Raw genomic sequence first — 19,863 nt, 5'->3', positions numbered from 1 at the left:
CTTTGTGTCCTACCCCCCCCCCCCCCTGCCCCAAACCTGCCTGCCCTTGCGGCCTTGCCTTCCCTGCCCCAACCTGCCTGGGTCCCAGATGTATTGCGGTAGATTGGTTGAAAGTTCGGCTGCTAGGTTTAACACTGCCCGATGCGCCCTCTTGGTTGCAGCACGCGCCCCCATGAGGTGCCATGCGGCAAGCAGTGACAATCAGCCATCCGAAATTGTTACAGTGCAGTGGGTGACATCGTGCGTGACCGAAACAAAATCCCGCCGTGCACCCCTGACCTGCCCTAGCGGAGGAAGGCAACCCCCGCAAACCGCTGCCGCCGCCGCCGCTACGCCCGACGCCCACCCACTCGCCGCTGTAAACATCCGCATTAATTAACGCTGAAAATCTGCACATACACTTCCTGCGGTACAAACTGACTCGACAAAGAAACTGCTCAAGGTGATCTCCGCCCTCGTGTTGTGTGCCTGGAACACTTGTAAGCCTGCAGTTACCACTTCGCCAAGGTTTTCCCCAGTTCCCAAAGTGTCTTCACACCTGCGCGTCTGACCTACACTCCCCAGCCATCTTCAGCTAGCTAAAACCTATAAGCACGTCACTCCCATGCACACTAGCGGAGCAGACCCTGCGAGGCATGTGCGCCGCTCACCACAACGCTCACCCCACGGGCCCCGCGGGGACCTCATCAGCCATACCTTACTGCCAACGTGCAGGCCCCCTACTTATGACTGGGAATCGCAACTACAGCCCCCTCCCTAGGCCCCCGCATCCTGTCTGGTATCATACCCCGTGCAGCGACGTGTGCAGGACAACCTCACCGGAGCCCAACCAATCACGGGTGCCCATGCGGCCCGCGCGCCCTGCACCTCCCGTCCTCAACGCCAGCCGCCGCGCGACCGCGTGAACAACGACCGCTGCTGCCCCGCGCCCTCCGTGCCCGCCACCGCCACAACCGCGGCGCCTCCCGCACCACCAACACCGCCCGCACCACCGCCACCGCCGCCGCCGCCGCCGCCAACACCACCGCCGCCGCCCTGCCGCGACTGCGCCGCCGCCGCGATGACGTGGCAGAAGTCGTACCCCATGCGGTCCGCCAGACCCGCATCCAGCGCCACCAGAGCCAGGTACATGCGGCCGCGGTCGGCGGGGCGCAGCTGCCGCAGCCGCGGCGCGGCCGCCAGCACCACGCGCGTCAGCCACTCGGCCGGCAGCGGCCACTCGAGTTCCGCCAGACCCACAAGCACCGACTTGAGCACACGCGGGTCAAGAGCCACGGCCACACCGCCAGCGGCGCCTGTGCCTGCGCCGGCGCCTGCGCCTGCGCCTGCGCCTGCGCCTGCGCCTGCGCCTGCGGCAGCAGCGGCGGCAGTGGCGCCTCCGGCGCGCACCTCCACCTCCGCCAGCGCTGCAACCATCCACTCGCGCGGCGGCGACACGCGCGCCTTGCCGAGGCCCAGGATCAGCATGCCTAGCGTTTGGTCGCTCAGAGCCGGCGACGGCGCAGCCGCCGCCGCGGGCGCGCCAGCGCCCGCCGCGCCTGCCGCGCCTGCCAGCGGCCGCGCGCGCAGGTGCGGCCGCACGGCCGCCAGCAGCGCGTGCGCCCAGGCCTCTGGCGGGCGCACTGACAGCGCGCCCAGTGAGCACAGCAGCAGCGCGGCGTCCAGCGGGCTGGCCTCAGCCAGGCTGAGCCCGCTGACAGCCCACAGGCGCGACAGCCACTCGGGCGACAGGCCGGACGCCTGCCAGGCGGGAGAGGCGGGGCCCTGCAGCCCGCCCTGCTGCGCCGGCGTCGGCGCTGGCGTCGTCGTCGGTGCCGGCTGCTGGGGGAGTTGCTGGGGTGGTGCCAGTGACTGCAGCGTCAGCGGGGGTTGGGGACGGCCCGAGAGTGCGGCGCTGGTGCTGGCCGCAGGCGGCGCGCTACGAGCGGCTGCCGCAGCCGCGTCAGCAGATGCAGCAGAAGCCGGCGCTGCTTCAGGCACCGCAGGCGGCGGCTGCAGCTGCTGGTACTGGTGCAAAAGCTGCTGCAGGCGCTGCTCCTCGCGCCGCGCTGCCTTGCGACCGCTCACCACAAACTCATCCACACTGCTCCGGGCCAGCCCCTCGCCAGCGTACGGCGACCCGCTGCCACCGAGCCCCGCGCCAGCTCCCGCCCCGCCCGCTGCCCCGGCTGCGGCGCCGCTGGCGCGGCGGAGCCGCTCCGCGGCGGCGGCGCGCCGAATGCGCGCGGCGTGTACAGAGCCCACCGCTGCCACAGCAACCGCGTGCAGGAGCGGCGCTAGCTCCCGCACATGAGGCACTGGCTCCCGCACATGAGGCGCTGGCGGCGCGGCCGCCGACAGCAGCCGCCGCAGCTGCAGGCGCGTCAGGTCCTGCCCCCACGCCGCAAGGTCCGCGCAGCGCGCCGCCGTCAGCATGGACGCGCCCTCCGGCAGCAGCAGCCCAACGGCCTGCAGCGTCATCGCCACCTCCTCCACGGACACAGACACGGAAGCGGCGGCGGCGGAGCCGGCGGCGTCGCCGCCGCCGGTGCTGCTGGTGGCGGGGGCTGTCGCTGCGTCGCCGCCGCCGGGCGCCTTGGCGGCGCGGCCGCGGTACGCGAGCTGCAGCTGCAAAAGGAGCCAGTCCAGGGGTGGGATAAGCCGCCGCTGCTGCGCACGTGCGGCCGCCGCGGCGGCAGCGGCGCCTGCGCCCAGCCCTGACGCGGCGGCGGCCGCCGCCGCGCCGGCAGACGAGCCGCCGTACATCAAATCGTCCTCGAGATCCATGCTCATTCGTATCTCGAGCGCAGCTGGTACGAACAGTCCGCCGTCTGCATCCGAGCCGTCGGCGCTGCGCGCGGCCGAGTAGGGCGCCTGCGACGGCGGCGGCTGTAGCAGCTGTCGGCTGCCGCCGGCCCACCGCAGTAGCAGCGCGCCGCCGTGACACACCTGCGCCAGCTGGCCAAGGCTGTAGCTGGCGTGCCGGATGTACACGTGCTCAAGCACCCCCAGCACCACCGCTACCAGGTCCGCGGCCGTGGCTGTAGCAGCCTGCTGCGCCGCCGACGGCGGCAGCGCCGCCGCCGCCGTCTCAGGCTGCGCCGACGCCAGCGGCAGCGTGGGACACAGCATTCCCAGGCTGCGGACCACTGCCGCAGCCTCCGCCGGGGCCAGGCCGCGCCCGTGCCGCCGCAGCGCCGCCAGCATCCCCGCCGTCAGCGGCGCCGTCAGCCGCAGCCGCAGCCGTGACGCAGCCCACAGGCAGTTGGACAGGGCCTGGGGGCCCATGTGCGGCAGAGCGCCCTGCCACAGCGCCAGCAGCTGCTGCGCCGCTGTCGCCCCCGCCTCTTCCAGCACCGCCTGCTGCTGTTGCTGTTGCTGCTGGTCTTGCTCCGCAGTAGGGACATTCCCGTTTCCGTTCCCATTGCCATTTCCGTTCCCGTTTCCAACGAAGGTCACAGGCTCCGCTTCGCTGCCGGCGTTGCCTTCGGAACCGTGCGCCTTGTCGGCAGCGGTCCCGTTGCCGCCATCGCGGCTGGATGAGGCAACGGCGCTGGCCGAGCTACTGCCGCTGCTACTGCTGCTCTTGCTGCCGCAGGTGCTACTGCCCAGGTCGATGCCGTCAATGCCGGCGGAATGCAGTGTCGCCAGCGACCACAGCGTCACAGACACGTCCTGCGCCCGGCGGCCCGCTGCTGCGGCTGCGGCTGCTGCTGCTGCTGCTGCTGCTGCTGCTGCTGCTGCTGCTGCGGCTGCTGCTGCTGCTGCCGCCGCCGCTGCTACACCTGACTGCGGCACCGGCGGCAGAGGGGCAGCCGCAGGCACAGCCGCCTTCGCCGCCTTTGCCGCCACCGCCGCCGCCGGCTCGGCGGCCGCCGTCTTGCGCGCCAGCGCTGACGTCAGCGTGTCCGGCGGTGCCGGCGTGTCAGCACTGGGTGCAGCCCTCGCACCCTCGAGGGCAGCAGCAGCAGCAGTGGCCGAGGTGGCTGCGTCGAGCACCGAGCGCAGAACGCCGTTCAGCACGGGACCGCTGAGCGCTCTGGACGAATGACCAGACTCGCCCTCGGCTCCCGGCGAGTGCGGGCGTGACGCCTGCGCATGGCCGGAGCTGCCACGTGACACAAAGCCGGCGGTGGGGGTTTGCCGCAACTGCTGATCTGTTGCAGCAGGCGAGCGCGCTGCGGCGGGAGCTGGATGGGTGGTCGGGAGGCTGTGCGAGTTGGGCCCGAATGCTGCCTGTGCATCAGCCTGGCCCCGGGCGTGTGGCTGCTGGGCTTGGGCCTGATGCTGCCCGTGAGGCGCCCCTGCCATGGCCTGCTCCCCCTCCTGCTGCTCCTTCTCATCCTCCTGCTGCTCCCCCTCCTGCTGATGCCACTCCGGATGCTCCTGCCAGTCTGCCGCACCCAGCTTGGCCTGCCAGGCCAGAGCCCACAGCACATTGACGCGCTCCTGTGGGCGCCAGAGGCGTTGGGACGGGCAGTGGAGGTCAGGGACGCGCCATACCGTTTGGCGACGGCAACAGAGGCAGCTGCGGACAACAAGAGCTGCCTAGAACGGTACTGAAGAGCCCGTACACGCCCGGCCCCACGCCCGATCGCCCCATGCCCCATGCCCCCTGCACCACCCACCTGCAGGTTCATGGCCGGCAGGCAGCGCTCCAGCGCCGGAGCCAGCTCGCCGTCCAGCAGCGCACGCGGCAGCCGCAGCCGCAGCCGCGAGCAGCCCCACAACCAATTGGACAGCTCGCGCGGGCTGAAGCCCTGACGCGCGGGCGCCGCCGCAGCTTCGGTGCAGCTCCCGCTGGGCGCGTTCACCAGCTGCTGCTGGGACTGCTGCGGTCGCGCATGCCGCACGTGGCGTCGTGCTGCCGCCATGAATGCGTCCACCCACTCCCAAGACGGCTCCAGCTGCGATGGGAGGGCGGGCAAGCGGGAGGGCATAATTGATGCCCAGGCGTACATGCCGGTGGTGCAAGGTGGCGATGCTTGTCTTTTCATCTCCGGTCACACCACCGTACTGTGCGTAAGCTGCACGGCCCACTCGCCCAACGCATCAGCCTCTCCTCAGCCTCTCCCGTGGTCCTGACGGCACAGAAGCAGCCCCACCGCGCGGCCATAGCACACATGCCGTACGCCTAGGTGTTCACCCTCTCCCCCTGTGCTCTTCTAACGCTTGCATGTACACAGTGCCCAAGTCCCACACACGGGCAGCGCCCATTCCCAGCACACCCAGCAGCCCCTCCCCCAAAAGCCCCACCTGCAGACGTGCCAGGCCGTGCACGCTGTTCGCCAGCTCCTGTGGCCCCGCGGCCTCCAGCCCCAGCGCCATCTGCGCGGACAGCACCTCGAGGTACGGCAGCGTGTGCGGCGGCACCGCCTCCTGCATTGCCGATGAGCCCACAGCCGGTCTCCGAGTGGAGGGCCGGATCATCGCGGAGCGAGAGCCGGAGGCATCGGGAGATAGCGCGTCGTGGCTGTCAGAGCCCAGCAACGCGCCCCATGACCACAGCAGGTTCGACAGCTCCTGCATTTTGAAGCTGTGGTTGTTGTTGCGGGTGTTGTTGCTGCTGAAGCTGGGTCGGGCGCCGCCGTGGCCGGCACCAGAGCCCGCCTCTGAAGCGGGCGGCCTTCGCTGCGTCAGCACTGCGGCGCAGGCGTACGCATGGACCTTCAGGAACGAAGCCGGCAGGCCGCCCGCCGCCGCCGCCTCCCCGCCGCCAGCTGCCGTCGCCGCCGGGCTCACAGTGACGGAAACGCCGGGCGGGGGCGGCAGCACTGCACCGCACGCGCCGCCGGCGGCGATCACGGACGCACAGCCGTGGAGCAGGTTGCACAGCTCCTGCGGCCTGAAGCGGCTCATCTGCGACTCCGCGGCGCGCGCCACGTCTAGCAGAGCCTCCCGACGGCCGCGCAGCCCCGCCGGCCACTTGCCCAGCGCCCAGGCGGTGTTGGCCAGCTGGCGCGGCTCGCAGTCGGCAAGACGCGACCGCAGCAGGCGCAGCAACGACTGGCTGAGTGTGCCCGCCAGCTCCGCCGCCCTGCTGCCAGCACTGCTACCGGCACTGCTAGCCCCAAGAGCAGGCCCCGCCGCCGGGCCTGGCGGCGCCTGCAGCTGCGAGGACGGCTCCGCCGCTGCCGCCGCTGCGGCCGCGGCCGCCTCGAGCGCCTCCGACACGGCCGGGTCAGCGGCCGCCAGCTGTGACAGGTGCGTGATGGCGGCGCTGACGTGGATGTGGTTCATGCGCTCGCCGTGCTGCCGTACAAGCCGCTCCAGCCGCGCCACGTCCCGACACGACTTGATCCACGCCGTCAGCGCAGCCGGGTCCGGCGCCGACTGCGGCGTGGCGCGGTCGGCGCCCGCTGGCGCTGTCCGCGTCTTCACGCCCGCCCGGCCGCTGCCGATGCTGCTGCTGCTGCTGGCCTTGCTGCTGCTGGCCTTGCTGCTGCTACTGCTGCCGCTGCTGCTACTGCTGGTGCGGATGCCTCGGGGTAGGTGGCCGAAGCGTCCGCTGGTGCTGGCATGGCCGTGATCGGCGGGAACCTGCGGTGGGCGGGCGTTGCCGCGCCAAAAGGCCTCCGGAGCCAGACTATCGCCCGCAGCGCTGTCAGGACTGCGCCCCCCTTGGTTGGTGAGGCTACATTCCCCACTGGCAGACGCGCTGTCGCCGGCTCCGACGCTAATGCTGGATGCCTCTGAGGTGAGGGTGTTTAGGAGGAGGGATGGAGCGCCGCAAACCGGAGGCACGCCCTCTTGGCGGTGCGCACGCCGAGCGACGGGCGCGGGTAGGGCTGCGGACGTCCCTGCCAGCGAGTGGGGCGCCAGCGTGCGGGCCGACCGCGACATGCCAGCGCCAAAACCAAGGGGTTCATGTAGCTGTGTTGATGTTAAAGAGGGCGCTGGCCGAACAGGCGCGGCTGGGTGCGCCCGAGCAAGGGCGTCACTGCGCGAGGAGGCCACTGGGAGCCCTCGCGGCCATGCCGCCTGTAAACGGGCGATCAATACGTGCACCATTAAGCGACATGGGATTGCAAGCGAGCGAAAAAAGTACGTGTCCAGCTGAGCAAGGCCATGCAAGGTCTCACCGTCTGTGCTGAGCCCCCGCCAAACATCCGAGCACTCCTGCAAGCACAAGCAAGAACATGAGCGAAATGGGAAATGGCGATCCTAGCCAGCCTGGAATGCACAGCGACCTTGTCAAGCGCCGAAGGCAGGCTTTGCGCACTGCATTTAAAGATTCCAGCTCACCCTTGACCCGCTGCTGCCTCAAGCGTGCTAATACATCTCGTCTGGGTTGCGTTCAGCGACAAGTGCGCCCCACCGCGACAAGCTTGCACAGCAACACCGGTAGCCTAGATCAAAAACGACTCTTCAATAAATGTTCGTATGTAGGATACCTTTGATGCAGCGTTGGGCTTGCTGCTGTGTTGTGCGCGTGATCGCCCTTCTGAAGATCGAGGCGGTCGATGTAGGCTGGACCCCACGACAGTCGCTCCCAGCTCAGCGCTGTCACGCCTCTTGATATTTGTTCAAGGTTTAGTTACCGCGAAAGCCTTGGCTGCAAGTTTGTCGCGTGGCCAACCAATACACATAATGTGACACGCGTCTGCACGCCCCCTCTCGGCTCCACTGAATCCCGCCAGGAGAGTTACAGCAGCATTGACGGCGCCTTTCATCCGAGAATTTACGGACTTTGTTTACCAGTTCCTAGCCGAAACCCACGGCAGAGTTGTGAACGTTAAGGGCAAAGCTTGCTGACCAACCGCATCAACACCGTGAGCACGCGCCCACTCAGGACCATATGGCCGAAGCACCCCCCTGCGTCACCCGCCGCATTTAACCTCATCCTACCGATGCCTATTCTTGCCCGGATCGGAGGTGCATACCAGTTATCGTATCAATCAAGCGGGCCAGTCTCTTGACAGCCGTGGCCACCTGTGCTGCAACATGCAACCCAGCGCGACATCCTCTACAGCGCCGCAGCAAAAGCATCAATGGTTTTCAAGCCCAAAAATAAAGGGGAATACAGTATAGTCAAGGGACGCCAGTTCAGTTGATGTTTTCAAACAATGTCCATTACGGTACTGGCTTCGACCTGTGGCCAGGCGTCGGGGACCCGGGGACCCACGGATACCGTGGTCTGACACGGCGCGGGTTCTGCCACAACACATCGTTCACACACACACACACAAACCCGGTCCACAGACCACAGCTCGTGCCCGGGGTATAGCACTCAGCAACCCTATCAAAATATTGGAACGGCATACAATTAATCCGAACCTCTCTGATGAAGACTGCGCTTATGTTGTCCCGCCATGCATGTGTGCACACGACACACCATCTGCCAAACCCGACCCGATTAGCTCTTCACAACAGCTCATCCCCGCCGCTCTCCGCGCCGCCCGCGCTGCTGTTCCTGCCGTCATCCGTGGCACCTCCAGCGCTCACGCCGCCTCCGGCGCCTCCGCCGCCGCGCTGCCGGAACAGCGGGTTCAGCGTCATGAGCCGCTCAGCCACCGACCGAGCCAACGGCCCCTCACCGCTGGCCGCCCCCGAAGCCGGCCACACGCGCGGCGTCATGGGCGGCTGCTCGACCAGCTCCTGCCCCTGGTCGTGGCCGTGTGCGTGGCCAACAGCCCGCCCGGCCTCGCCCTCAAGCCCCGGTGCCGCCGCCTCCAGCAGCGGCAGATGCTGCTGCTGCTGCCGCTGGCGCTGCGGCGAGCGCAGCTGCGCCTGCGGCTGCGGTGCTGGAGGCGGCTCATGCAGCCGCAGCAGCGCCTGCGGCTCGCGAGGCTGCGCCTGCGCCTGCAGGAGTGCGGCAACCAGCTCGGGGCCGCCCCCGGGCGCGCCTGCACGGCGTGGCGAGCCCGGCGCAAGCGCCGCGACCGCAGTCACAGATGAACGGGGCGTGTCGTGGGTAGAGCGTGCCAAGTCTTCACGGGAGGACTCCGCAATGAGGGGCGGCGAGGCAGTGCTGCCGAGAGCAGCGCCCGTTACTGCAGCGACGGCACCGCCGCCACCGAGGCTGAACAGCGTGCGGGAGGTGAGCGCCGAAGCAACGGTCGTGGAGGGAGGTGAGGGCGGCCGCGGCGACGGCGACCGGTCATGGCCCGCCAACGTTGCCGCCACTCCTGCCGCGATGCCGCCGCCAGCGGCTGCCGAGTGCGCGTTGCTCGCGACAGCGACGCCGGCGCCACCGCCTGCGCCACCGCCACTGTGGCGCTGGAACCGGCCCGCCGCGACGGCCGCCGCCAGAGCGGCAAAGGAGCGCTCACGCGGCGCAATAGGGGGTGACACAGGCGGAGGCACGTGAGCCAAGGCGCCGCTAGCGCCCGCTGATCCCGCGGTTGCTGCAGTTGTGACCACAGCCGCAGCCGCCGGTGCCGTCACCGCGTCTTTGCGGCGGGCGGAGGTGCCCACGTGCAAGAATTCATCCAGACCCAGGACCGCCTCAGACTCCCGCCCGGCCCTCGAGCCTGACACCGAGCTGCCAGCTGTCGAGCAAACCCCCACCGCCAGCAGCTGCGCCAGATGCCCTGCCAGCTGCTCCCGCATTCCGGTGGCAGACGGCTGGCGAGAGGTGACGCCGCTGGCACCCATACCCGCAGCCGCAACCGCGGCCGCGCCTGCGGCGCCGACGCGCGCTACGGCAGCGGAGGCCGACGCCGACTCGCGTGGGCTGTAGCTACCGAGCAGCTGCCCGTGCCGTGGCGAGGTGAGCCGCGACAGGGGCGCTGGCGCACCGCTGCCGCTTGCCGCGGCGGCGCCGGCGTGCGTGTTGGATTGGGACGCCGGGTGCGAGGGCGCGACGAGCAGCGAGGTCTGCGAGTGGGTGCGGGAGCCGGTGACCAGCAGGCCGCCGTGATCGGTCGCCAGGGAGGCCGTTGCAGGCGACACAGCCACGGCCGTAGCCGCAGCGGCGAGGGCCGGCGTCAGCGCCGTACCGGAGCTGCCAGTGGGCGCTGCCAGGACGGCGCCGACGTCACGCGGCGACGCAGCTGCTCCTGCGCCAGCGGCCCCCGCCGCTGCCCGCTGCTGGAGCAGCAGCAGGCGCTGCGCAGCCGCTGCAAGGCCGCTGCTGCTGCTGCCGCCCGCTGACGACGGGGCCGCAGACACGGCAGCTGCGGCCGCCGGGGTGAGGTCGCTCATGTTCGAAAGCGCGAGGACGGAATACGACTGCGGGCGCGAGCCGCCACCGTCACGCTCTGCCCTCGCCGACGCCGTCGTCAGCTCGGGCTCTGGGTCCTCGCCGTGTAGGCACGCGAGCACTGCCGCCACCGCGTGCGGCTCTGGCGACGACGGCGGCCGGTGGACGTGCGCCACGCCCCCAGGCTGCAATTGGCACGGGTGCGACAGCTGGTGCGGCTGTTCCAGCTCCGCCGACGCGGCCGTTGCAGATGTGGGGCGGGCGGCACTGCTGAAAGACCCGGTGCCCGACCGCGGCGTCTCGTAGCCGCTGTGGCTGGCGTGAGCTCCGGACAGGGCGCCGGCGCTGTGCCGCTGCGAGCTGTCGGGCCCAGCCGCGACGCTGACCACCGCCGCACCCAGCACGGCGCCGCTCAGCGCCGCGGCTGCGGCTGCGGCGAGGCTGCCGGTGCCAGTGCCGGTGCTCTCCGCGCCGGAGAGGACCGGAGCAGCCGCGGCCGCAGCGGATGCTGTTGGGGTCGCGGCGGCATGCTCGGCAGAACCGTCAAAGGTGGCCGCTTCTGTGCCCATGACTGCGCGAGGAGTGGGTGCTCCAAAGGAGTCCTCAGCCCCAGCTGCGTCGCGCGCCGGTCGCTGAGCATGGTGCGCTGCGTCGCCGAGCTGACTGGGCGGCGGCCCGTCACCGGCCGCCAGATCCGGATCCTGCACCTGCGCGGCTGCATCCCCGCCTGCCGCTCCCGTTTGTAGCCCCCCAGCGGTGGCGTATGGCGACTCGGTGACGTCCAGGTTGACCTCGCCCGGCGCAACAACGGGTCCAGTCAGGGCCTCTCCTACATCACCGGACAGGGGCGTCGACGCATCTCCGACATGCGCCATCGTAGCGCCCGGCCCTGTGCTGTTTCCAGGCACCTCCATGGCCCCCGCCGCAGCCACTGCCGCAGCCGCGCCGGTGCCGCCCATCGCAGCCACCGGCGCGCCGTCAGGCGCGTGCGGCGCAGGAGCGCCCAGCCCCGAGGGCCCAGCAGGCAGCAGCGCCGAAGCGTCGTGGATGCTCTGCGGCCCCGGCGGCCACGTGCACGAGTGCTGCGTGCTCGAGCGGCTGAAGCGATGCTGACCCGTGGGTGACGCCACCTCCGGCGCGGCCGCCGCCGCCGCGGCGGCGGCCGTAGGGCCAACCCCCACCCACACCGGCGGAGCCACGACATCACCGGCGTTGTAGGCGGCATGCGGCGGCGCCGCCTCTACAGCAGCTGGCGGTGCTGCGTGCAATGCGGCCGCGCTCACGGGCTCCTCCGCCTCAGGCACAGACTCCAAGAAGGCGCCCGCGCTGTGGTCGTCCTCCGTGTGCGCCTCGCGCTGGTGCTGGCCGTCGTGTGGTGTGCGCGGCCGCTCCCGTCTCCGCCACGCGTCTGCGGCGAGGAGCCCTCCAGCAGTGGCGGCCCCAGCCGCCAGCCCCACCGCGGCGCCGACCGCCACAGGCGGCACCGCAGGAGAAGCCGCCTCCGCCGGTCCGGCGGGCGCGGCTGCGGTTACGGGTGCAGCGGAGGCTGGTGCGGGTGCGACCGAGGCCGGCGAACCGCTCAAAGCTGGCGCCGAGGAGTACGCAGCAGGTGAAGGGCTTTGCGGTGCGGCTAGGTCTGCAGCCCCTGCCGCTGGTGATGCAGGCAGCGGCGCACCTTCTGCCGCGGTTGTCGCCGCATCTTGTACATGCATATCCCCTGGCCCTGGCCCTTGTCTTGACCCTGACGCCGGCCCTGGCCCTGGCCGTGAACTTGGGACCGTGTAATCATCCTCCGCTGCTGCAGAGGCTGTTGGCGACTGTTGCTGTTCCCCAGCGGCTGCCGCAGCTGCGGGTGCAGCCTCAGCGGGCGCAGCCTCTGAAGCCGCCCGCGCGACTGGTGCGCGCCCAACAGGTGACGGCACAGGTGCGGGGTCCGCAAGCGCCGCCGCCACACCCGCGGCTGCGGTCCCAGCTGCCGCAGCTGCGCCTGCCGCGGAAAGCGCAGCCGTGCCGCCAGCTGCAGAGCCCACAGCTGCCACAGGACTTGTGGCCCCTGCAACAGCCCCGTCCTGCGGCAACACCAAGGAGGCCGCTGCCGCTGGCGCCGGTTCAAGTGCCGGAGTTGGAGCCACCGGAGGCGGCTGCAGCGGCGCAGGCAAGCCCCAGGTCGACCGGAGCACAGGCCGCCGGTTGCGGCCCAGCAGCAGGTCCCGCGCACTGTACGCGCCCCACGGCCCCGACGGCGCAGCCACCGGCGGCTGCGTGGGCTGCAGCTGCAGCGACGCGAGCTCTGGCAGCGTCCCTGCAGATGCCAGCGTCGCCAGCGAGGCCTGGCTTGGCGCCGCGGCCGGCGGCGCCGCGACGCGCCCTGCCGCGACGCCGGCCGCGGCCACCGCAGCCACAGATGCCCCTGACGTGGGCGGTGTGGGGCCGCCGAGCGACCCGAACACCGCCTGCCGCAGCCGCCGCTCCACGTCGCGCTGACCGTACGACTCAAACAGCGCGCGTGTGGCGTACATGGCCTGCACGTGGGGCTGCGGTGGCAGCGTCTGTGGCGGTGGCGTGTGTCCCGGCCCGGCCTGCTTAGACACCTGGTCTGGCGAGCGAGAGGGCCCTGCGGTGCCGCCCTCACTGCAACTGCCGCCACTGCTGCCGCCGCCCTCCCCTATTTCCAGCACCGCACCGCCCTGAGCCGGCGCAAGCGCCGCCTTGCCGCCAACTCCCGCTCCCGCTGCTGCTCCCGCCCCAGCGCTTCTGGCACGCTTCGCCGCCGCCATGCCGCTTGCGCCTTGCTCGTCCCCGGCAGCTGCTGCCGGGCCGCCCCAGCGCCCCCGGCTGCGGCTGCCGTGTTGTTTGTCCCCGGCCAAGGCTGTGTCGGGCGAGCTAGGGGTCGAGCCGTCGCCGCTAGCATCAGTGCCAGCCGCCGCCGCGGAGGTCAATGGCAGCCGCTCCTGACTGTCACCACTCCCTGCGTACACATGGAGGGATGCGGGTTGCAGGGGTTGATAGCGAGTAATGTGGAGCGCAGCAGTCCCGCTGTTGCCGAAACAAGGTGGCGGGCGATGGGCAGCCGCTGCACGGTATCTGCTCCATGCCGGGCTCATGCAGACACAAGAACCCAGGCCCGACCAATACCAGTGGCGTGGATTTACACAGAGACGTTGACAGAGACACGTGGCCTACTTGCGGCATTGTAGTGGCCGTGATGGTGATGCTGGTGGTGGTGGCCGTTCGCCACGCTGTTGGCGTCCACGCTGGGATCCTCCCCTGGCAGCTGTTTGCGTCCCGAGCCATCAGCCCTCTCGCTGAGCTCTGCCTCCACGCTGCCGCTGCTGCCGACGCCCGCGCCGACGCTGCGCCGCCGACGCCTCATCCACTTGCGCCAGCGACAGGCCGTGTACACGACGGCTAGCAGCGCAAGGAAGGCGGCCACACACAGGCCCGCAAACACGCCGATGCGCAGCGCGGTTGACTCGCCCGGCATCCACCACGGCTGCACATGAGGTGGTCGGACGTCGGGGTGGTCAGGGCGACAGGGAGCGTGGTCACGTCGTGGGACTCGTGGAGCGCGGGGTTGGCCGGCAAGCCCTCCGACAAGTAAAGTTGCCCCAGAATGTAGTTTTTGTGCGTTGCGTCATCTAGACCCCAGTCTAGACCCCGCCGGGGAACTTAATGTGGATGACCGGCCGTATTGGGCAAGTCCGCGCTGTTCCGTAGCCCGCACCCACAATTTTGTCACCATTCCCTAGCGGAGGAGGTGACTTCGGGCTCGGGCTGCTCATAGAGGCGTCTCCGTCCACCGGGGAACTCGCCCCTGGCGCGACTATGGCCGGGTGCACAAGCCGATAGCCTTAGCATCTCAACAGCGTGATATGACTCCTAACGGCATGATCGGCGCAGCCGCGGCACGAAGAGAAGTGGTCAATGTCTTCCACACGTTGATATCGTTTTTCGCCACAATGGCAACTTTGGTACTGACCAGCTATATAAGCATTCTACTTTCACTGAAAAACGAAGGGCGTGTAAGTTGCTGTCAAGTGCATTCCACGCGCCTGTCCACGCGCTGTTCGTCTAGGCACAACTTACTGCGGAATCATAGTAAGTACTTTAAGTAAGTTATTGAGGCTTGGCATTTCTGTGCTGTAGCGGCGCGATGGCGTCAACCGGACGGTCAAGGCCGCTTGACATTCCGGTGCGTGTCAGTCCCCTCACGAGTCGGTCTGTTGGAGGGCCCCGCCCCGCCCCCCCCCCCTTACGCTCAGAGAGCATCCCCGTCCAAACGCCATCCTCCCTTTTCTATTACAACATGATAATTTACTGCTTGCAAGCCGGCGTCACCAGGAAGGCTTACGGTGACGCTGCACTCTCTGTTGCCGTCTTGGCCACGCGTCCGTTCCTGGCATGGCCGCGATGCCATCTATTCCCGCTGAATATCCCCCCAGATGCACAGAGACATAATCACTGCGCATCTGCACAGGGTCGCAGACAGCACACTATAGCGGTATTGGAGCGACTAGATGTAATTGGCCTCCGGTTGTCTATGTGCTGAATGCTGAATAGAGGCCGGACTCCAAACCGAATCCATGTGTATCGGAGTCCCATCCTTGATCCTGCATTCCCATTTCCCAAATGCAACTTTGGAGTGTCTCGATCCTGTCATCCCCAATCCCAAGCGACGAAGCCCGGCAACAGTATGGCAAGATGCGCCCCTCCCGCCCCTCCCTCTGTGCCACATGGTGTCCAGTGCCCCCTGACAGCAGGACGCGGCCCGTTGGCTGCTCTAACAACCCAGCATAGGCCCAGAGTTGCTGGGCACCTGGGCTCCGGTCCACGCAAGTCGCTGTTCCGTTACCGAAGCCGTAATACGGTACCTGGTATGCACAACTGCACAGGAGCACGGCAAAGCATCCCCACATCATGTCTGGTTGCGTCTGGTGGTGCGTGTCCGTCCTAGTCACCTAGTGTGTCCAGCAGTCCCTCACCAACATTGACCTGCCAAATTGCCGAACATGCATACGCAACACGAACGAGGCGCATGGTGCTATCTCGTAGACTCTGACTGCACATGGCTCTGCAGGGCAGTTGTTGTCAAAGGTGACATTGCCCGCCGGCTGTGATCGCCAGCGCATCCACCCTTGCCCAACACTCTGTCACCTCTCATACTTGAGCCGCTGCATTCCATTGCCACTGTGCTACCCATTGCAATCCCCAATACCAGCATGGGCTGACTCTTGACTGGCGGACATGCGGCGACGCTGAGCGACGCGGGATCTGACGCCACGGACAAGGCCGCATGCGGCGGCACCCAATCGCGCCTGTCCCGCCCATGACATCCACGGTTAAGGCGAGCAGATTGAGCGGCGAGTGCCTACAATACCTGTCCGAAGCCTGTCGGGATGTTCAGCCGTGTGAACATCTAGAGGGCAGTACGGTACACACACGAAGGTCGGTGCAAGGGGCAGCATCGGTGCCGCCCTGACACGATGTAAGGTACTTATACATCTTCGTTATACAACGCGTGTACGCTCGAAGGTGATGTCTTGGGCCCGAGCACAGTCACTTCCACTCTTGCAACACCCGACCGTACAAGCTGACATCCTGGCGTCAACAGTCTCTCACTCCGCGCTCGGACAGCAGGCCTGCATACTATTCATTCATATGCAATGAATATGCGCTCCTGTTGATTTATAGTTGCCCCTCTACGTTGCGACGTTGCACATGAATTGGCCCCTTTGCTCGCTTGGCAAAACAGTCCCGGTTGCATCACCTTCACAATATCTCTTAATAGCTGACCGTTCTTGAGCCTGCTTACCCCTCAACGGAGGAGAATGCGGAATACAAGGGCCAGTAGCGGGGCCTTGCTACTGGCGGTGCTCCTGGGCAGTCTTACGCTTGCATATGGTAAGTCTTGATGACAATGCTCAATGCAGGTATTAATTTGGGGCCTACTTGCGAAGGCGGGCGGTTGGTCTCGCTATGCTGACTCCCTGGCGGGCACCCATTTCTTTTCTCTTTGGCAGGTCTACCGAAGCGGCGCATGCTTGGCGAGAATGTTGTGCTTCAAGTTCAAGTGAATGGCGAATTGGTGGACGTGCTGGCGCCGAGCCAGGATAGCGAGGTTCGTATTGCAGCACATGCAGAATGCTTCGAGCTTGGTCTCCAGGATTGCCCTAGCACAAGCTACTTCCCAGGCAGCACAAGCCAAGCAATCCAGCGCAGATTGAAGGGGCGTCCTCCCCGGCATTCGGCAGCTTTTCACGGCGGCCTCAGCCGACCCCTTCTGCGTCAGCGACCCCCCCCCCCCCCTCCTCCACGACTACTTGTCCTCGACAGCCTTACTCACCTTCCTTCACGCAAACCGTGCCGCTCACAGATCGAGGAGGTGACAACCGTCGTGGCTGCCGGCGGCAGCTCCGCTGACCCGCATTCAGCTCTCACACTGCTGAGCACGCGCTCCGTGAGCGCGCCGCCGCCGCCGGCACCGGCGCCGGGGGCGCTGCTGCAGCAGTCAGACGTGGCAGCCAGCAGCGGGGGCGGCAGCAGCGGCGACATCAGCTACAGGTGAGTCCCTAGCCGCGCCCGCATGGCGACCCCATGACGCAGCTTACATCCCTGCTTCGCCCCGCCCTGACACCCGCACCGCACTTGACGTGTACGGCCTCCGACTCGTTGCGCATTTGCGCTCCTCGGGCACAACCCTACGTGGCTACATGTGCGTGTGTGTGTGTAAGCGCAAAGACTGTGTGCGGTATGCGATGCAGCAACCGTCGTGTGTGTATGTGTCTCTTGCGTGGCGTGTGTAGCACGTGTGTATGAATGTAGTCATGGGGAGAACGCAATGCATGAATCATCATGATGCATGAATCATCATCAGAAGTACCGTACGGTAATCATGTCGACCCGCTGGAATGGGCCATGCATCTACTGAGCAGCACATACGCGCACGCCAAACGCAGGAAGACGTGTGGAGGGACTTTGCCGGACTCCTGCGCCGCCACCAGCAGCGCATCGCGGCAGCTGCTGCGGCGGCGGGGGCGGCGGCGGCGCGTGCTGCAGGTGCTGCCACAGCCGGCGGTGCAACGTCGGCGCCAGTGGCGCCCACAGTGGTTGCGACAGGGACAGGAACGGTGGCGGCGGCGGCGGCGGCAGGAGGAACGGGTGCAGCAGCAGGGGCGGGGGAGAGTTGCGGTGGCGTATTGGCCCGGGGGGTGGGAGAAGGAGGGGAAGGCGAAGGAGGCACGTCGGGCGCCATGCGGCCGACGGCGACTCCCTGGGCCCGTAATGCGCCGCCGCCGCCGCCAGCACCTGTGACCACGCCGCCGCGTCCGCCGCCGCTGCCGCCGCCGCAGCCGCAGCTGCGGCCGCGTGTGAGCGTGGCCGTGGCGGCGGCGGCGGCGCGCCGCAGCCTGACGGCGGCGCTGGCGGAGCAGCTGCTTGGGCTGCCGCCGCGGCCGCCGCGCAGCGCTCCGGCTGTCGGCGCCTCCGCCGCCGCCACCGCCACCACCACAAGGGACAGTGACGGCACCACCAGCAATCGCAGCAGCCGACAGGAGCAGCAGGTCGGGGGTGCAGCGGTGGCGGCGACGGCGGCGGCGGCGCCATCGATGCCGCTGCCGCCGCCGCCGCCATTGCCGCCACCGCCGCCCACCCTGGAAGCTGCGTACCTGCAGTTGGAAGCCGTCGTGTCGGCAGCAGTACATCTGGGGCTGCTCGTACACGAGTACAACTGCAAGCAGCGCAGCGGGGCGGCGGCGGCGGGCACCGCAGCGGCGGCCAAGGCCGTTACTGCCGCCGCTGCCGCCGCCGCCGCCGCCGTATCAACAGCAGCAGCTGATAGTGATGATGGTCAGTTGCCGCCGCTGGCGGCGCCGCCGACGCCGCCGGCCGGGTCTGACGCGCCGCCGCAGGGGGTGCGGCGGCGCATGACGCCGGCGGCGGCGGTGGAGCTGGCGGCGGCCGCAAACCGGGCCTGTGCTGCAGCCGCGGCCACTGGTGCTGCCGCCACGGCTAATGCCACTGCTACACTCACGGCTGTAGCAACGGCCGGCTCGGGCGGTGTGACGACCGCCGCCGTGGCGACGCCCGCCGCCATGCCCGCCGCAGCCCTCCCACGGTGGCTGGGAACGGCTCCTGCACACGCGCCCGGCGGCACGCCCGGCGGCAGTACCAACCCTGGCCCGGTAAGTGCCGGCAGTAGCAACTGCTGGTGCATTCGGTGGCGGCGTGTGGAGCTGCGGATTTTGGCGCCAGGCTCGCCTGTCCCCGCCCCCAACACGCCGCCTCCACCTGCGGCCGTGCCGCTGCTACAGCCTCCGCCGCAGTCCACGCCAGCTACAGCCATGCAGGCGAGGGCGCCGGTCACACCGGGCGCGGCGGTGGCGGCGCCGCGGGCGCGCGTGGTGGAGTGGCTACAGCCCGCAGCGGGCGCGGCGAAGCCCGGCGGCAGTAGCAGCCGCAGCGCTGGCGGTGGTGGCAGTAGCACTGGCGGCGGTAGCAGTGGCGGCGGCGTCGCGGTGTGGGTGGTGAGCCCGGGGCTTTGCCTCGTGACGCTGGGGCGCCGCGGCGGGCTAGGACACAAGCCCCATCAGGGGCAGCAGCTGGGGTGGCAGCAGGGTGGGGTGGCGGGAAGACGGCTGGGCACGGGGCCGGGGCCGGGGCTGGGAGGCAGCGGTGTGGTCGCGGAGCGGGAGCAATGGGTTTCCCCGGTGCAGGTGGTGGGGCTGCGGTAACCACACACATACACACGCACACACGAATGCACACACACGCATACCGGTACACACAGACGCGCACACACAACCGCGGTAGCGGCGCGGGTGCCTGCAGCACCTGCTGTAACGCTGTAGTCTGTAGGTGAGAAGCAGGCACGCCCTCTGTCTGCTGGCTGATGCTCTCTCGCTGGTGCCGACCGACCTTTCAAGAGTCTCAGGCAGGCAGCAGGGCAGGCAGGAGGGCAGGCAGGAGGGCAGGCAGGAAGGAGCGCAGGCAGGCAGGATGGCAGGGCAAGCCCCATGCCACATGCAATGGCGCCTTACACGCACTCCATACACGGTACCCATTGTCATAAGGACTGGAATGTATGTGTGCGTTCCACTTGAGGGCAGGCTGGGCAGGCAGGCGGTGTATGGTACCGGTACCGGTGGGCTGTTGAGATGCGGCGGACCGCCCAAAGTGTGACACTGCGTGGGGCGTGCGGTAGTGGTAGCGGTGGCACAAAGCATGCGGCAGTGCGTGAGCGCGGCCGCGGCCGAGGAGCTGTTGTCGAGCAAGGGGAAGGAGGAGCGCCTCATTGCCGCCGCGGTTTGTGTCTCATCAGTGGTAGGGCGCACAGGCGGCACCGCTTGCGTGTGGCTGGTGTGATGCGTGGGTGCCCGCAGGCGTCGCAGGAGTCGGGGGAGTCGGGGGAGCCGCAGGCCTTTCATGAAAGCGCCGCCGGGGGCCTGGGGGCTGAGGCACCAGGATCCAGCGCCTTCGACGCCTGTGTGCATGTGTGTTTATGCAAATCTTGACATGCTGTGGGAGGAAGGCCTGACGGCGCGTAAGTCCCTACTCTAAGGGTAGCCCCAGCTCGACATCAAGTCCTTTTACGGCGTTCCTGCTACACATGCCTTTTGACAAGCTGTCCCGCTACAACATGAGGGGGCGCCTTGCTGCCTGCGCCTTGGGGGAGACGGGTGAACACTGGCAGCAACCCAGCAGGGGAACTGGGGAAGACGACTGCTGGGGCTCGCTGCTGGTCA

General features: G+C 68.3%; 4 protein-coding genes across 4 annotated transcripts in view; 2 read left to right on the top strand and 2 right to left on the bottom strand.

Annotated features, from left to right (window-relative positions):
- Positions 1 to 206: 206 nt before the first annotated feature.
- On the bottom strand, positions 207 to 7,541 carry CHLRE_13g583400v5 (uncharacterized protein). Its single transcript, XM_043069617.1, has 5 exons — positions 7,225 to 7,541; positions 7,062 to 7,098; positions 5,236 to 6,960; positions 4,608 to 4,886; positions 207 to 4,428 (listed from the first exon to the last, which is right to left on the bottom strand). The coding sequence occupies exons 3-5, from the start codon at positions 6,820 to 6,822 to the stop codon at positions 877 to 879; spliced, it is 5,418 nt and encodes a 1,805-aa protein (XP_042917592.1). The 5' UTR covers positions 6,823 to 6,960; positions 7,062 to 7,098; positions 7,225 to 7,541; the 3' UTR covers positions 207 to 876.
- A 71-nt stretch (positions 7,542 to 7,612) lies between these two features.
- CHLRE_13g583350v5 (uncharacterized protein) lies at positions 7,613 to 14,221 on the bottom strand. Its single transcript, XM_043069616.1, has 3 exons — positions 13,852 to 14,221; positions 13,307 to 13,616; positions 7,613 to 13,091 (listed from the first exon to the last, which is right to left on the bottom strand). The coding sequence occupies exons 1-3, from the start codon at positions 13,903 to 13,905 to the stop codon at positions 8,344 to 8,346; spliced, it is 5,112 nt and encodes a 1,703-aa protein (XP_042917591.1). The 5' UTR covers positions 13,906 to 14,221; the 3' UTR covers positions 7,613 to 8,343.
- Positions 14,222 to 15,641: 1,420 nt separating this feature from the next.
- On the top strand, positions 15,642 to 19,677 carry CHLRE_13g583325v5 (uncharacterized protein). The gene is made up of 6 exons (XM_043069615.1): positions 15,642 to 16,024; positions 16,144 to 16,241; positions 16,497 to 16,684; positions 17,080 to 17,179; positions 17,473 to 18,645; positions 18,950 to 19,677. Exons 2-6 carry the CDS (start codon positions 16,161 to 16,163, stop codon positions 18,959 to 18,961), a joined length of 1,554 nt encoding a protein of 517 aa, XP_042917590.1. The 5' UTR covers positions 15,642 to 16,024; positions 16,144 to 16,160; the 3' UTR covers positions 18,962 to 19,677.
- A 54-nt stretch (positions 19,678 to 19,731) lies between these two features.
- CHLRE_13g583300v5 (uncharacterized protein) overlaps positions 19,732 to 19,863 on the top strand; it is a 3,386-nt gene continuing 3,254 nt past the window's right edge. Inside the window, exon 1 of the mRNA XM_043069614.1 lies at positions 19,732 to 19,863. This exon is cut by the window's right edge and continues 215 nt beyond it. The gene's annotated coding sequence lies outside the window, so the exon portion shown is untranslated.

The sequence above is a fragment of the Chlamydomonas reinhardtii genome, chromosome 13 (genome assembly GCF_000002595.2).
Source record: "Chlamydomonas reinhardtii strain CC-503 cw92 mt+ chromosome 13, whole genome shotgun sequence".
Classification (NCBI taxonomy): domain Eukaryota; kingdom Viridiplantae; phylum Chlorophyta; class Chlorophyceae; order Chlamydomonadales; family Chlamydomonadaceae; genus Chlamydomonas; species Chlamydomonas reinhardtii.
This window is presented reverse-complemented; position numbering and strand designations above follow the sequence as displayed.

Coding starts and splice junctions, on each gene's coding strand:
- CHLRE_13g583325v5 (XM_043069615.1), top strand. CDS start 16,161: ATGCTTGGCGAGAATGTTGTGCTTCAAGTTCAAGTGAATGGCGAATTG. Junction 16,685..17,079: donor AGCGGCGACATCAGCTACAG/GTGAGTCCCTAG, acceptor CGCCAAACGCAG/GAAGACGTGTGGAGGGACTT. Junction 17,180..17,472: donor GGCGGCGGCGCGTGCTGCAG/GTGCTGCCACAG, acceptor CCGCCGCCGCAG/CCGCAGCTGCGGCCGCGTGT.
- CHLRE_13g583400v5 (XM_043069617.1), bottom strand. CDS start 6,822: ATGTCGCGGTCGGCCCGCACGCTGGCGCCCCACTCGCTGGCAGGGACG. Junction 4,887..5,235: donor ACGGCCTGGCACGTCTGCAG/GTGGGGCTTTTG, acceptor CTCCCATCGCAG/CTGGAGCCGTCTTGGGAGTG. Junction 4,429..4,607: donor TGCCGGCCATGAACCTGCAG/GTGGGTGGTGCA, acceptor TGGCGCCCACAG/GAGCGCGTCAATGTGCTGTG.
- CHLRE_13g583350v5 (XM_043069616.1), bottom strand. CDS start 13,905: ATGAGCAGCCCGAGCCCGAAGTCACCTCCTCCGCTAGGGAATGGTGAC. Junction 13,617..13,851: donor TAGGGAATGGTGACAAAATT/GTGGGTGCGGGC, acceptor CCTCATGTGCAG/CCGTGGTGGATGCCGGGCGA. Junction 13,092..13,306: donor CGGCCACTACAATGCCGCAA/GTAGGCCACGTG, acceptor ATGTGTACGCAG/GGAGTGGTGACAGTCAGGAG.